Source organism: Haemaphysalis longicornis, unplaced genomic scaffold, assembly GCF_048455015.1.
Source record: "Haemaphysalis longicornis isolate Haplotype H1 unplaced genomic scaffold, Haemaphysalis longicornis Haplotype H1 scaffold_9, whole genome shotgun sequence".
Classification (NCBI taxonomy): Eukaryota; Metazoa; Arthropoda; class Arachnida; order Ixodida; family Ixodidae; genus Haemaphysalis; species Haemaphysalis longicornis.
The window spans coordinates 134787410-134800005 of NW_027526460.1; the positions used below are offsets into that span (position 1 = coordinate 134787410).

Genomic DNA, 12596 nt, shown 5'->3' on the forward strand with positions numbered 1-12596 from the left:
TGACGGGGCGCGCAAAAAATTTCATTGAAGCGGAAATTCGTTGAGGCAAATTCTGCCCTAACACACCGCAGAAGGGCAAGAAAAATAGCCTCGTATATTCTTCGCATCATTGACATACCAACGATTATCTGTTTTTTACCCGCACGTAAAGAGCATATTACGGGAGGGGGGAGAGAGAAATATACCGTATTTACTCGCTTAATGAACCCTCCCCCCATTTTTCTTCTTCAGAAGTTACTTTTTTGTCACGTTGAACAAACAAAAAATGCAGCAGGAATATGTTTTTATCTTAGCATGGTTGCTGATGCAGTAGACGATCGCAGTAACTTGATAATACCCTTCAGTGTGCGCAGAGATTCTAAAAACGCATTCCAACAAAAAAGAAATCTCAACAGTCGCCGGAGACGTGAGCGCGAATGCCGTGGCTTACAATTTAAAAATTGCACGCATGCGGAGCGCCACCTGCCGAACACAAAACAAGCCTTGTGCCATAAAAAGGTTGCGGCGTGCGAACAGAGCACGAAATGTACTCTGCACTCCTTCCGTGCTCTTTGCTGTTCTGGCTGGTTCCGTCTGCGTGCGAACAAAGCACTAAATGTACTCTGCACTCCTCTGCTCTTGCTGTTCCGCGACTTCGCCATTACGCTCCATGTTTTTGTTGTTGAGCTGTGTTCCGCCCTTTTTTTTTCAGCTCCTGATGGGCACCGTACGATGGGCCAGCACATGAGCTACTCAGCCGGTTTTAAACTGAAGGTGGTGAAGCATGCGTTGATGCACATGGAAACCGCGCAGCTCGGCGGCACTTCAGTGTTGGCCTAGTGCATGTACGCTACAGGCAAAAACAAGGATTTTTGGTGGTAAACAGGGATCGCCTTGTGTTTCGTGGGCCCAAAGAAGGGAAGTTTCCCAGTGTCAGAAAAAAAATTTTAGAGTGCCTTGATGGCACAAAAGACAGTGCGCTGTGGGCCGACAACAAATGTGAAGCCGCAGCAACTTCAGTTAGGAGAACAGCTCCATGGCGAGTAGGGGGCCACTAGCATGTCGGGAATAAAAAAGAAATTTGATTACATAAATACCTACGTGGTTTTACTAAAACGGTAAGGCTCTGACCGCACTTCTCTTAGCAAATTTATTGTACGAAATTTCAACTTAAAAAAATCTGTTGCAACTTTTTCCCGCATAATGCACCCTGCACCCATATTCATGCCAAATTTTCTGGAAAAAAAGTGGGTTCATTACGCGAGTAAATACGGCATTGCTGTACAACAGGCAGGCGCATCTCCCGAGCTGATTACCGTATTTACTCGCATAATCCTCGCACTTTTTTTTCGGAAAAGTCAATGCTAAGTTAAGGGTGCGAGAATTATGCGGACAAAAAAAAAAATCCGGTGCACAGTGTTGCCAATCTGCCTCCTGCCGATCCCGCTAAATGTAGCGGTCGTTTTTTGTATATGTAAGCTCAGTGTTGCCAACAGCAGCTATTTCTTTTTATTTTATTATTTACAACGTAAACAGTCTCTCGTCGATCAGCGATCATGAAATTGCCGCCTTTGCTTTCTGGCGCGCGCCCTATCTCGTAGTTGTCATGTGCGTGCCCTACCCCTGCAGTAACGCACATTGAAGTTGGTGACGCCGAAGTGCCTGCCTGCGGCGCGGTTGCCGTGCTCGATCCAGTACTCTATTGCTTTCAATTTGAAAGCGGCACCAAGCACAAAACAAAAAGATCAAAAAGTTCTCAAAATGGCAGCGAGCTATCCACCGTTAACGCGAGTGACGGGACCACGACGACGACACGACACGACAGCGGGCTGCGCGACCGCCGTCTAGTTGCGCGCATGCGAAACCGGCTCAAGGACAGTGTGAGCAGCGTGTTAGGGCGCCTGGATGGCCTTGGATACACAGCACTCTCCGCCGAACGGAGAGGCGGCGGGGGAGGGCGCGCGTTGGAGAGCGCGTGCACCATGCGGGTTTTGCGAGCAGGCAACTTTCGCCTCTGCAAAGTTGGGGGTGCGAGGATTATGCGAGGAACCAAAAAATCCAAGTTTTGGTGGCTCACATTAGGGGTGCGAGGATTACGCGAGTGCGAGGATTACGCGAGTAAATACGGTACTTGCAGATAGCCGCTAGGCCATCAAAAGCCTGCCCTTGCTTGCGGCAGGAGCCACCTTATTATCTTAACCTCTGACTGGGCACAGCGGCATCTGACCTTGGCAAGCAATTTGCGTGCACTTTGATTAAGATAGGATGAGGCGGGTTCAAGACTAAACTTGAAAACATTATTTCTGCTTTCGACTTTGAAGGAAAACTGCCTTGACAGCCGCTCACAATGCATTCATGACGGCGCAGCGGCAGCCAGTCACATTCGCATGATTTCAACTGGATACGGATTGGCAGTAGCTAAGGCTCAGCGAGCCAGTGATGTGCCTCGCACAGCAAGCCACATCATTATCAACAGCAAACAATCAAACAATGGTGTACATCTACGAGTTTGTTTTTGTTTGTTGGTGGCAGTGTGGGCGCACGGAGCAAGTAAAACTAGACACCCTGAATGTATATAAAAGCTACAGATGGCTGGCATTATGCTTATTTTATTGTCAAATAAATGTTGAAACCCAGCCCCACTGAGCGAAAATTTCTTCACAGTGAAAGAAAACCAGACAAATGGTTCATTGTGGCGAGGACTTTGTTACATTGACTTCTTCAGCTAGCTGACGGGAAATCAGAAATATTTCGTTGGAGCGCAACTTTAGTTGAAGCGGAGTTCGTTGTAGTGGTGTTCAACTGTAGGTCAAATTTTGCACTGAAATTTTTCACACATTGCTCTCAACGAAAATCACAGAAGAGTTTCCCATTTCCCGGCGCAAAGAACATCGCCAGAGTCACCCATCCACAGCTATGTTAGATAAAGAGATGTCGCTACATTTGCCACACCTGTAAATTCGTCGAATTCAACTGTTTACTCTCGACAGTCCTGTGATGTCTTGTGCAGATCTGTGGAGTATCTAAGTATGCGGCTTTCAAAAAAGTGGAATCAGATGTTAGAAGCACTCATCTTTGTGCACTTTTCCAGCCCCTGTTTGTCTAGACAAAACATTCAGAATGATTCAGTCCTAACTAGGCCGGTTCATAGTGGTGCTTCTGCGCCCTCCCCCTGACTGTGCCTAAGCAGCAGGCCTGTTTGACTCTATCAGTGGGAGACTAGGCCCTTCATACAGAGCGTGTGTGTAGCAGCAGCAGCTCACCTCTCCTCGAGGGATGTGCATCAGGTGGCATCCGAGAGTGTAGAAGTAGGCCCGGTCCCACCGGCTTACCATGCCTGCTATCCTCCTGCACACACATGCACACGCAGGATGGCCATGTTAGCACCTGTCTTAGCACGAGCAGCAAACATTGTACCTTAAAAGCGATTTGATCAGCCATATTAGGGATAATCAAAGTAAGATATGTCGCGATAAATGTGTGCTGCGATGCGCGCGAGCAATATCGCCTTTTTTGCGCAACGTTTCCCAAGTACTTGTAGTAGTCATGCAAACAAATCAGAGTTTGGAATAAAGACCTGTTCTTTTCAGGAAGATTATTAATACCAATGCATACGTATATAGTTTTGCGTATACTGGCTGTGCTGCGAGGAATATTGGATGCCCTCAGTGTCAAGAATACTAAAAAAATGTGCATGCATTGAAGTTACGTAGAATATAATACCAAGCTTTAAAAAGCTAATCTGTATCCTTGTGGTATGTAAACTTTTGACACTGAACACCTGCTCGTATGAGTGCTAAGTTGCTGCTCCAGGCAAGGTCATAAAACATAAGAGAAGCCGAAAGTCAGTTTTCAAACTTATGTTGAAAAAAGTGCTTCACTTGTTGCCATGGTGACAACATTGCATAGGGAAGTTGTCCGGTGCGACAGAGGCAACCAGCTAATCTACTTTGCATTGAAAGCCATCTCCTGCTCCATTAGGTCTGCAAACAGGGCTAAGTACTCTTCACAGAGGAGCTGAAAATGATGTTTTGTGGAAAGAAAAAGGCTGGAAAAAAGGCAAGGCATTCCAGAAACCCCATGTTCAAAAGGACACAAAAGGCTACAACCCTGGTGAATTTTGATCAATTAAATCTATGTTGCAACTTCAGAAGCCGTTTTCCTCAAAAGTTTTTTTTGCCACTTGCGTCGCTTATTCCACTGATTTCTTCCTGACCTCTAGGTCTACTTTGGTTCCATTTTTTGCATTACACTCCTTGATGAACAGTTCAGGTCGTGACAGTCTTGGTTTTTCAGGTTTACTTTTGAACTTTTTATTCACATAGTCATTCAGTCTACATGCCCGTTGTACATTCACCTCTGAAAAACTGAAAACTGAAAAAACATTGTGTTGTAAAAAAAAAGAAATCTGGGACTGTCACGACCTCGTCCGTTCATTTGGTAATGCAAAGCACTTAAACAAGTTTTCTATCACGTTTTATAACCCGCTCAAGCTCGGTACAAAGTGAACAGAAAGAAAATTTCATAAATAGAAAGTTTTCAAAATATTTCTCTGAAATTTTAATAGTGTTTTCACAGAAGCATTTCCAGTCAACGCGGAAATTTTCAGCAAAATCCACAAAGAAAAAAAAAAGCTGATTTAGAAAGCCACTTCCAACTTTAAACTCATGGGTTCAGTTGACGATTCCCTGTATTTGTACATGCTAAAAGAGCCCATTCACCTGTTTTAGCACACACAAAGGCGCAAAATTTTTCCATCATGAGGAACAGACAGCGGCAAGTAAAGCTACCACCTGGCTCCGCCTCTACGAATGCCAGGCTGCGAAGTAAGTTAGAACCCTTCCACTACTGTGAATATGGAAGACCAGTGAAGTTTTATTGGTGACGGCAAATGGAAATTCCGCAAGATTTACAATTTCACTGCGAACTGCGTAATCGTGAAAAGTAACTGAAACTGAGCATGACGTCAGAGTTGTCTTAGCGGCCAATTGTCATATGATTTGTGTTAGGGCAGTTTCGATAAAACGAAAGTTACGGCCATTTTCTGCAAACTTGCTCCCTTTCGAGACGGCCACGTATGGACGGCAGTGGGGAATTGTGCAACGTTTACAACTTTACTGTGAACTAACTAATTATGAGAAGCCCATGTAACTTGCTGTAACGATCGAGTCATCCCGGCAGCCAACTTTGGTACAAGTTTTTTCAAAATACACCTATGTTAGATGAAAAACCTTATCTTAAGTGTTATCGCGTCATAAATCTTGTCTTAAACGTTATAAAAAATGCAATAATTGAATGCAACAGGAGAATTGGTTTTTTGATGCATCATTTGAAACTAACTTTACAGCTCAGTAAACTTCAGGATTTGAAATGGGCCCTCAAAATGGTCCCTTGCCACTGGTGCCACCAAAGTTTACCGTAAAATTAGTTCCAACCGGTGCATCAAAAAACAGGTTCTCTTATTGAATCACCAGGGTTCATATTATTGGAGAATATAAAGATTACAGTTTTATGATCAACACTGTTTTGCCTATTGTTCCACCAAAGATGGCTAATTATCTCTAATTATCTTGGAAACTGGTTGACCAGCTGCAAAAATAATGGCATATTTAAAATCAGTAGGAAAAAAGCAGCAAAACCGGCAAGTTTCACGGAGTTTGCTTGAAAATTAAAAGGAGCTGTTTTAAGACCAGTGTCCCCCCTTAAACGTAAGACGAAACATCTGGATGGACGCAGGTTTGGTTGGAGGCTAGCCATATACAGCGTCATCTTAAAGAGTACCCACGTGCGTTGGAAGAGGTAGCCTGACTTGTGGGACAGAGTAGTCCGTGCCGGCTTTGCGGCCGCTCCTTCGGTGAGGTAAGCGGCCCGCTGCTCCCCCATCTTGGCAAGCACTTGGGCCCTCAAGCTGTCCCGCCCCTTGTGCATACCCAACTCTCGCTGCAGGCTGCAAAGAGGATGGACAGGACAGTTAGAGCGCTCTTTGCAAAGACTGGACAATCCAATGGTCGCCCAGTTCCCCCACTACTGTAACAACACTGCCCGACAATGTTCACCTTGGGTGTCTCTCGTAAAAACCGCGGGGAATTTCACAAAACTACAGCAAACAGCAGAAAAGAAATTGCCAGAACTTCTGGAATGCCCTCAAATTGCTGTTTCGGCGTATTGTTCACTTTACGAATGACGCCAGTTTTGTGTACTCAACAAAGTTGCGGTCACTGACCAAGTCAATTGAAAAAAGTTGACGTTTCGGATCCCATACGGAATCCTTGATCACAATTTTAATCCAAATTGGGATCAAGGATTCCATATGGGATCCTTGTTATGTTCCGTATGGGAGCTTTGTTATGAACTCACCACCTGGCCAGACGGACTTCTGTCAAACCCTGGACTAAGCTTTGTGTACTTAATAAAGTCCACTGGGGAAAACGTGTGCTTTGCGATAAACTACCAAACGAACAAACGTCGAAGAAGCAAGCATACCGGATGACGCGCCGAGCCAAGACCCTGTGAGTCAGATGCGGTGACATATCGCCTGTGCATACTTACCCTATACCTCAGTCCACGTTAGAACCATCTCATCAGATCGAGAACATCATCGATCAAATCAGAATACGTTAGGTCAGTGACAAGTGCCCTACACTCTTTCCGTATGACACAAATAGCCGCACGCAATCTGATGCTATTAGGAGCTTGCACACATACCGCTTTCAACACAGGCAAACACAGCTGTGTGCAACTAGACACATACTGCAGCGGCGTTTACATCGAGAACTGCCAAGAAATTGCCACTTGAGAGAGAGAGAGAGAGAGAGAGAGAGAGAGAGAGAGAGAGAGAGAGAGAGAGAGAGAGAGAGAGAGAGAGAGAGAGAGAGAGAAGAGGGGAGAGGGCCACCCACTGGCCAAGGCTGTGGGCGATGTTGGCGAGGAACTGGTCCTGCTCGGCGGTGGTCAGGGCCTCGTGGGCGATGCCGAACAGGGACTTCATGGCGTGCACGTAGCCCAGGAGGGGCTCGATGAGGGCCGTCTTGCGGCGGTACTGCAGCGCGTTCAGCTGCGTGTACAGCTTCAGGGCCACCTGCAATGCGGGAGGGGAAAGGGCAGTTCCAAAACACGTTTAGCCGGTCCACTGGGCGGACAGTCTGTTCAGAAACAGCTCGCGTACACGTCCCCTATCGGCACTATCTCCAGTGATGGTCCCGGTTATGTCACAAGCACTACGTTGATTGATTGACTGTGGGGTTTAACGCGCCAATGCTTCACAGGCAATGAGGTGCGCCGTAGTGAAGGGCTCCAAATTACTTCCGAATACCTGGGGATCTTTAACATGCGCCGAAATCTTGAACACACGGGCGTTTTTTTTTTTTTTTTGCCTACAAGCACAGCCTACCAAGGTACAAGCCCAGCTAGGTATAAGCCCGTAAATTCCTGTGCACACCCAGCATCATCGACTGCTTCGCTTGAAACACTTCTGCACTTGCACTGCTTAAACGTACTGCATACCACCCTGGATTGCAATAGGAGCATTTTCGTTACAGGGCTTGCAAGCAAGTCCTCTTCCCCCTGTAGGTGGTGTACAGCATGGAGGCCAAGGCATGGCCATTATTGAGCATCTGGCACCACAACATATCGTTTGTCTCTGCAAATACCACCAGTGTTCTTGCATTTCTTTGTGGCAGCACATTAGTGCATAGCCTCCTGTATCACGTAGGTCGGCTGAGGTATTTTGTTACCCGCGTGCGTCTTTAAATAATGCTGGCTTATACAGGAGACTATGGTTCGTGAATGCTGGCATAGCTTGACAAAACAACTGCTGCGATTTCTATTTCGGGTTTCATAATAAATGGTGTATGGATAAATAACACGACACTATGTTCCAAGCATCATGGATTCCTTAAACACATAGAAAATTTCCAGAAGTTCTTCAGGCAATGCTCGCGGGCAAACTTCTGACAAACATTCGATACATCTAACAGTTCCTTCCTTATGCGTTCCAGCCATAGTAAAGCAGTCTGCTGCCTTTCTTTTTCTCCTCTTGTAAGCTCAGTGAACAAAATGTGAAGCACTTCTAGTTGAGAAATGAATTTTTTTTAATGTGTTCAACTTGCATTTTTGTTATACACTGATAAAACCAACCTCACAAATGAAACAACATTCAGTCTTGGGCACTTTCTAGTTACTAGTACAGTCGAACCCTGCTACAACGAACTCCGCTTCAACGAAATTTCCGCTTCAACGAAATATTTTCAATTCCCTGTCAGCTAGCCATAGAAGTCAACGCAACAAAGTCCTCGCCACAGCGAACCATTTGTCAGGCTTGCTTTCGCTTCAACGAAATTTTCGATGATTCGGGCTGGGTTTGAACAATTATTTTGCAATAAAATAAGCATAGCGCCAGCTATCTGTAACTTTTTATAAATTCAGGACGCTTAGTCTCACCGAAAACGTTGCGCGGTGCGCCCGCACTGCCATCCAAAACAGAAAATAACTCATAGGCGGACGCCATTGTTTGATGGTGATAACGATGCGGCTGGCCGTCTTTACATGACGTGCAGGCCCGGTTCGCCAAGCCGGAGCTACAACCAATCCGTATCCAGTTGAAATCGCACGAATGTGCTCCCCTGCTGGCGCGGTGCCGTCATGTATGCGTTGCGAGCAGCTGTCCCTGCCGTTTTCCTTCTACCATTCTTCATAGCCAAGAGCAAAAATCATATTTGCGTGTTTGGTCTTGAAGCCAAATCATCCTATCTTAGTCGCCAGCGCGCGTTCATGTTAAGTCCAAGCGCGCGCGTCTTGCTTGCCAAGGTCAGTAGCTGCTGTGCCCTGTCAGAGAATAAGATAACGGCACTGCTCCTGCCACAAGCGAGAGGGGGGCTTCCGACGGCCTAGCAGCGTATCTGCAGTAATCAGCTCAGTGGACATGCCTTGTTGTACAACAATACGTTTTGCGCCTGCATTTCTTCACCTCCCTCCGTAACGCGTTCTTTGCGTGCAGTGAAAATACAGATAACCATTGGCATGTTTTTTATCCAAATAAACGACGTTATTGCGCGTCACTCCTTTTTCTAAGCATTGTATTATGCTGCCAATGATGCTGAAACATACGGGGCTATTTTTCTGGCCTTTCCGTGGTGTGTTTGGGCAGATTTCGCCTCAACGAATTTTCGCTTCAACGAAATTTTTCGCGCGTCCCGTCAATTTCGTTGTAGCGGGATTCAACTGTAATGCACTACCGGTAGCTAGTTACCTTTTCCAGTAACTTGCAACTGCAGTAACACTGTCACTTTTTTTCTCCCAATAACCGCAACAGGAAATACCACCACAGTTGCTTCCTTGTTTTTAAAGAAACATCCCACAGCAATACTCGTTAAAGGCCGATGTACAGCTCGCGCTTTCCAATTTTCGGACTTTCTTCTTTCCCATATATCCTCTCCGCCCTTTTCCTTTCCGCAAAAAGGCTCCCCTCGTAATATAGGAGAGGGGAAGCTAAGAGTTGCCTTCCCCGAAGACAATCGAGACGGCAGATCAGTCCTTAAGGTACGATCTTAAAGCTGTGCCTTCACCTTGAGTCGAGCGGAAGCAAGAAAAGAAGAAACAGACACTCAGGCCTCTGCTGAGGGGCTCAACAAGAGGGGTCACCCATATTGACACACAAGGTGCATCAACAAAAAGCTGATGCAATTAAATTAAGCGCACACAACAATTGTCGGTGTTGAGCTTGAATGTGCCCCCTTTAGTGTCCATCTTCTAGGGCTTTTGCTAACTACCCACATGCCCTCGTACGTTTTTATTAAATAAACTCAATCATTTCGTTTGTGATTCAATAGTTTGTACAGTAATGAAAAAGTAACCATGTTGCTTTCTCGCAGTAACTGCAACTGTAACAAGTTACTTTTGCAAACTCTGAACTGAAACTGCAACAGAGTTACTTTTGGCTTACGTAACTGTAACTGTAAAACTGTTACCTTTTGCTGGTAACGTGCCCATAACTGGCAGCATCTCTTGCATTTGGCGTCATTGCACGAGTGAGAAATTCTTAAAAATTCCTGTAATTTTTTTATTATACCATTTATCCCCGTTTTTATTCGTACTAAAAAGTCGGCTATGCCCAGCTCCTGTGTTCTCCAAATATAATGCAGAGAATCCACTACAAAAGGCACAGTGCACTGTCAAAGCTTGGTACATTCAGGGCACAGACCAAGAATATATGTAGCAGGCAAAATGGCCCATTGCAGCAAGTGCGGTGAGCGACCAGATAATGTCACAATGAAAACCAATGCGCAGTACAAAGCCTCGTAGATTTGGAAACAAAGCAAAGAAGAGGGTGGTGGCACCTGACAGATGAAATGATAGCGGCCACTATTCATTCTGGGTCTGCGCAATAAAATGCCAATTGCAGCGGCTGCGCCGCTCACTTAGTTTTGCCCAAGCACTTGTGACAATATCTGGCCGCACTAGGGAGCGTAGTTTTTCCTCCCGTCTTGTCCTCGCTCTGTAATTCAGACAATGCAGTTTCACAGGAAACTGAGTTCAACGAGGAGTGTTCCCTGACCTTATGAAAGCGCCGGTCAGCCAGGTAGACCTCCTCGCTGAGGTCCAGTCGTTGCCGGTCAGTGTCCTTCTTGCGTGACTGCTTGCAGTAGCGCCCCAGCGCCTGCTCTCGGTCTGCGGCAGTCGGAAAGAGGAAACTCGAGCTCCCGTCTCCTCTTTCTCAGCTTTTGCCTTATCACTAGCCCTTTAACCCTTTGAGGGTCACGACTGTACATGTACAGCATCGGCAAACACATTCAAAATGGTCAATGACGTACATGTACGTCATTGCCTGTATGTTTAAAAAGCGCGCCTTTTTCGCCAACTTCTCTTCTCTTGCTTGGCATGTGCTGCCACACTTCGGAAATACGTCAAATTTTTTTCTTGCGCCGATGGCTCTTCTTTTTATTTTTTTATGATTTACTTCAGTGGCGCGCCGGCTATCGCTTGCACATCCGGTAACGAGGGGGTGCGCTAGGTATCGCCCACCGGGCGCCCGGGCGCCTCTCGCTTCTTGCGCCTGCCACAGACCAAGGTCGCCTGTGAAACTGATGAGGCTCTTTTCTCCATTTTTTGTATTTTATAGGAGCGGTGCGCTGTCTATCGCTTGCGCATCCGGCCGCGCACGCCCGCGTGCGCAGCGGCTGGTTTTGGTATCGTCCTCCAGGCACTTTCCTTTTTTTGCGCCCGCGAAACTGATATCTGCCTGATTTTGATCCACTCAAAAGGTGCCGGCTTGTTACTCTCTTGTTTTTATTTAGAATTTTTTTTTGTTACTCGTGAATAAACCACATGTATGTAACAACACAAACAATTTTTTTGTCACTTTATGGTCGCCCTAAAAATATTACGATATTTTTTTCTCGAAATAGATTCATCCGAAGAATTTAAATCAACAATAAAGAAAATCGACCCTGGGGGGTCGCATTTGGCGAAAAAATTCGACCCTCAAAGGGTTAAGGGGGCGACACTGCCCTTAACCTCTTAATGGCTCATTAAACGAAAAAATTATGTTCCAAAATTGCCAATTTTTTTAATGATGCGATATGCTTCAGTAACGTCTTCAAAACATAAAAATATTTGCGAAAATATTTTACGGCAGATAATAAAGTTTTATTGGTCATTCTTCACTCCATATAATGCCCTACACCTGGGGCATTTCAGGTGTAATCACAAATAAATTTCTGAAACTCCACAAAGCAAAGGTTGGGAGTCCATTGCCGCGCAGAAAACACACTATTCCTCGACAGTCGCTCTCACTTTCATCATTTGAACGAGACAGATTTCCCGCACCAGAACGCCGCACGGATGAGGCCATGTTTTTAAAACGCGCAAGAAACAAGCCACACATTCCGCCATCTAGTGTGCAAGCTCTCATTGAATACAAGTGCCAATGCCGAAACCCATGCTGCCATCTATGTTTTAAATAGAAAAGCACCATTTGACGAGCTGGGCTCGTCAAAAGCCTCTTGTAGCATGACAAAAGACCCATGATGACCACAGCTCGTCATAAGCAAAACAGCGGCAACTGCTCGTGACGAGCTCAGGTCGTCATAAGCCCTTACGGGTTAAAACAGCTTCCTTTTAAAAGGGGTACTGACACAAAATTTTGAAGGCGAGATAACTTTGGAGATAGATTGGGGTGAACACACATACATCATCTGCAAAATATCAGCGGTGAATACAGCCTAGAACATATTTAAAATCAATTTTAAAGTGTGCGAAACGCAACCGAGCAGCCAGCAGAGGACCTCGCGCAATCGATATCTCGTGGAGATTTCGTAAACAAACAACATCCAAACACGTCACGAGTTCGTGTTTTCCGCTTCCGCACTGCCAAATCTATGATGAACTGCAAGTCTAATTTTTAACAGATTTATGATTTCACTGCCACGTGCTTTCAAGCTCTTTCAGAACTTTAAAGGGAAAAGAAAGCACTTTGAGAGTCAACGCAATATGATGGTAAAGAGAAACCACCAACGGTAACGTTTTTAAAACCATTTCTGTTTGACACACACCAGAATGTTTTATTAATGGCAGGGAAAAAAAAAAAGAAATTCCTCGCAACGTTATGATAGAATGGGTGC

At 45.6% G+C, this 12596-nt stretch overlaps 1 protein-coding gene across 2 annotated transcripts in view; it reads right to left on the reverse strand.

Annotated features, from left to right (window-relative positions):
* LOC144153647 (DCC-interacting protein 13-alpha-like) overlaps positions 1–12596 on the reverse strand; it is a gene marked incomplete at its 3' end in the record, with an annotated part of 74376 nt that overhangs the window by 40522 nt on the left and 21258 nt on the right. For both annotated transcript variants that reach the window (XM_077685302.1, XM_077685301.1), the window contains 4 exon segments: positions 3243–3327; positions 5765–5926; positions 6879–7057; positions 10532–10644. In XM_077685302.1, the coding sequence (XP_077541428.1) occupies positions 3243–3327; positions 5765–5926; positions 6879–7057; positions 10532–10644 (539 nt within the window).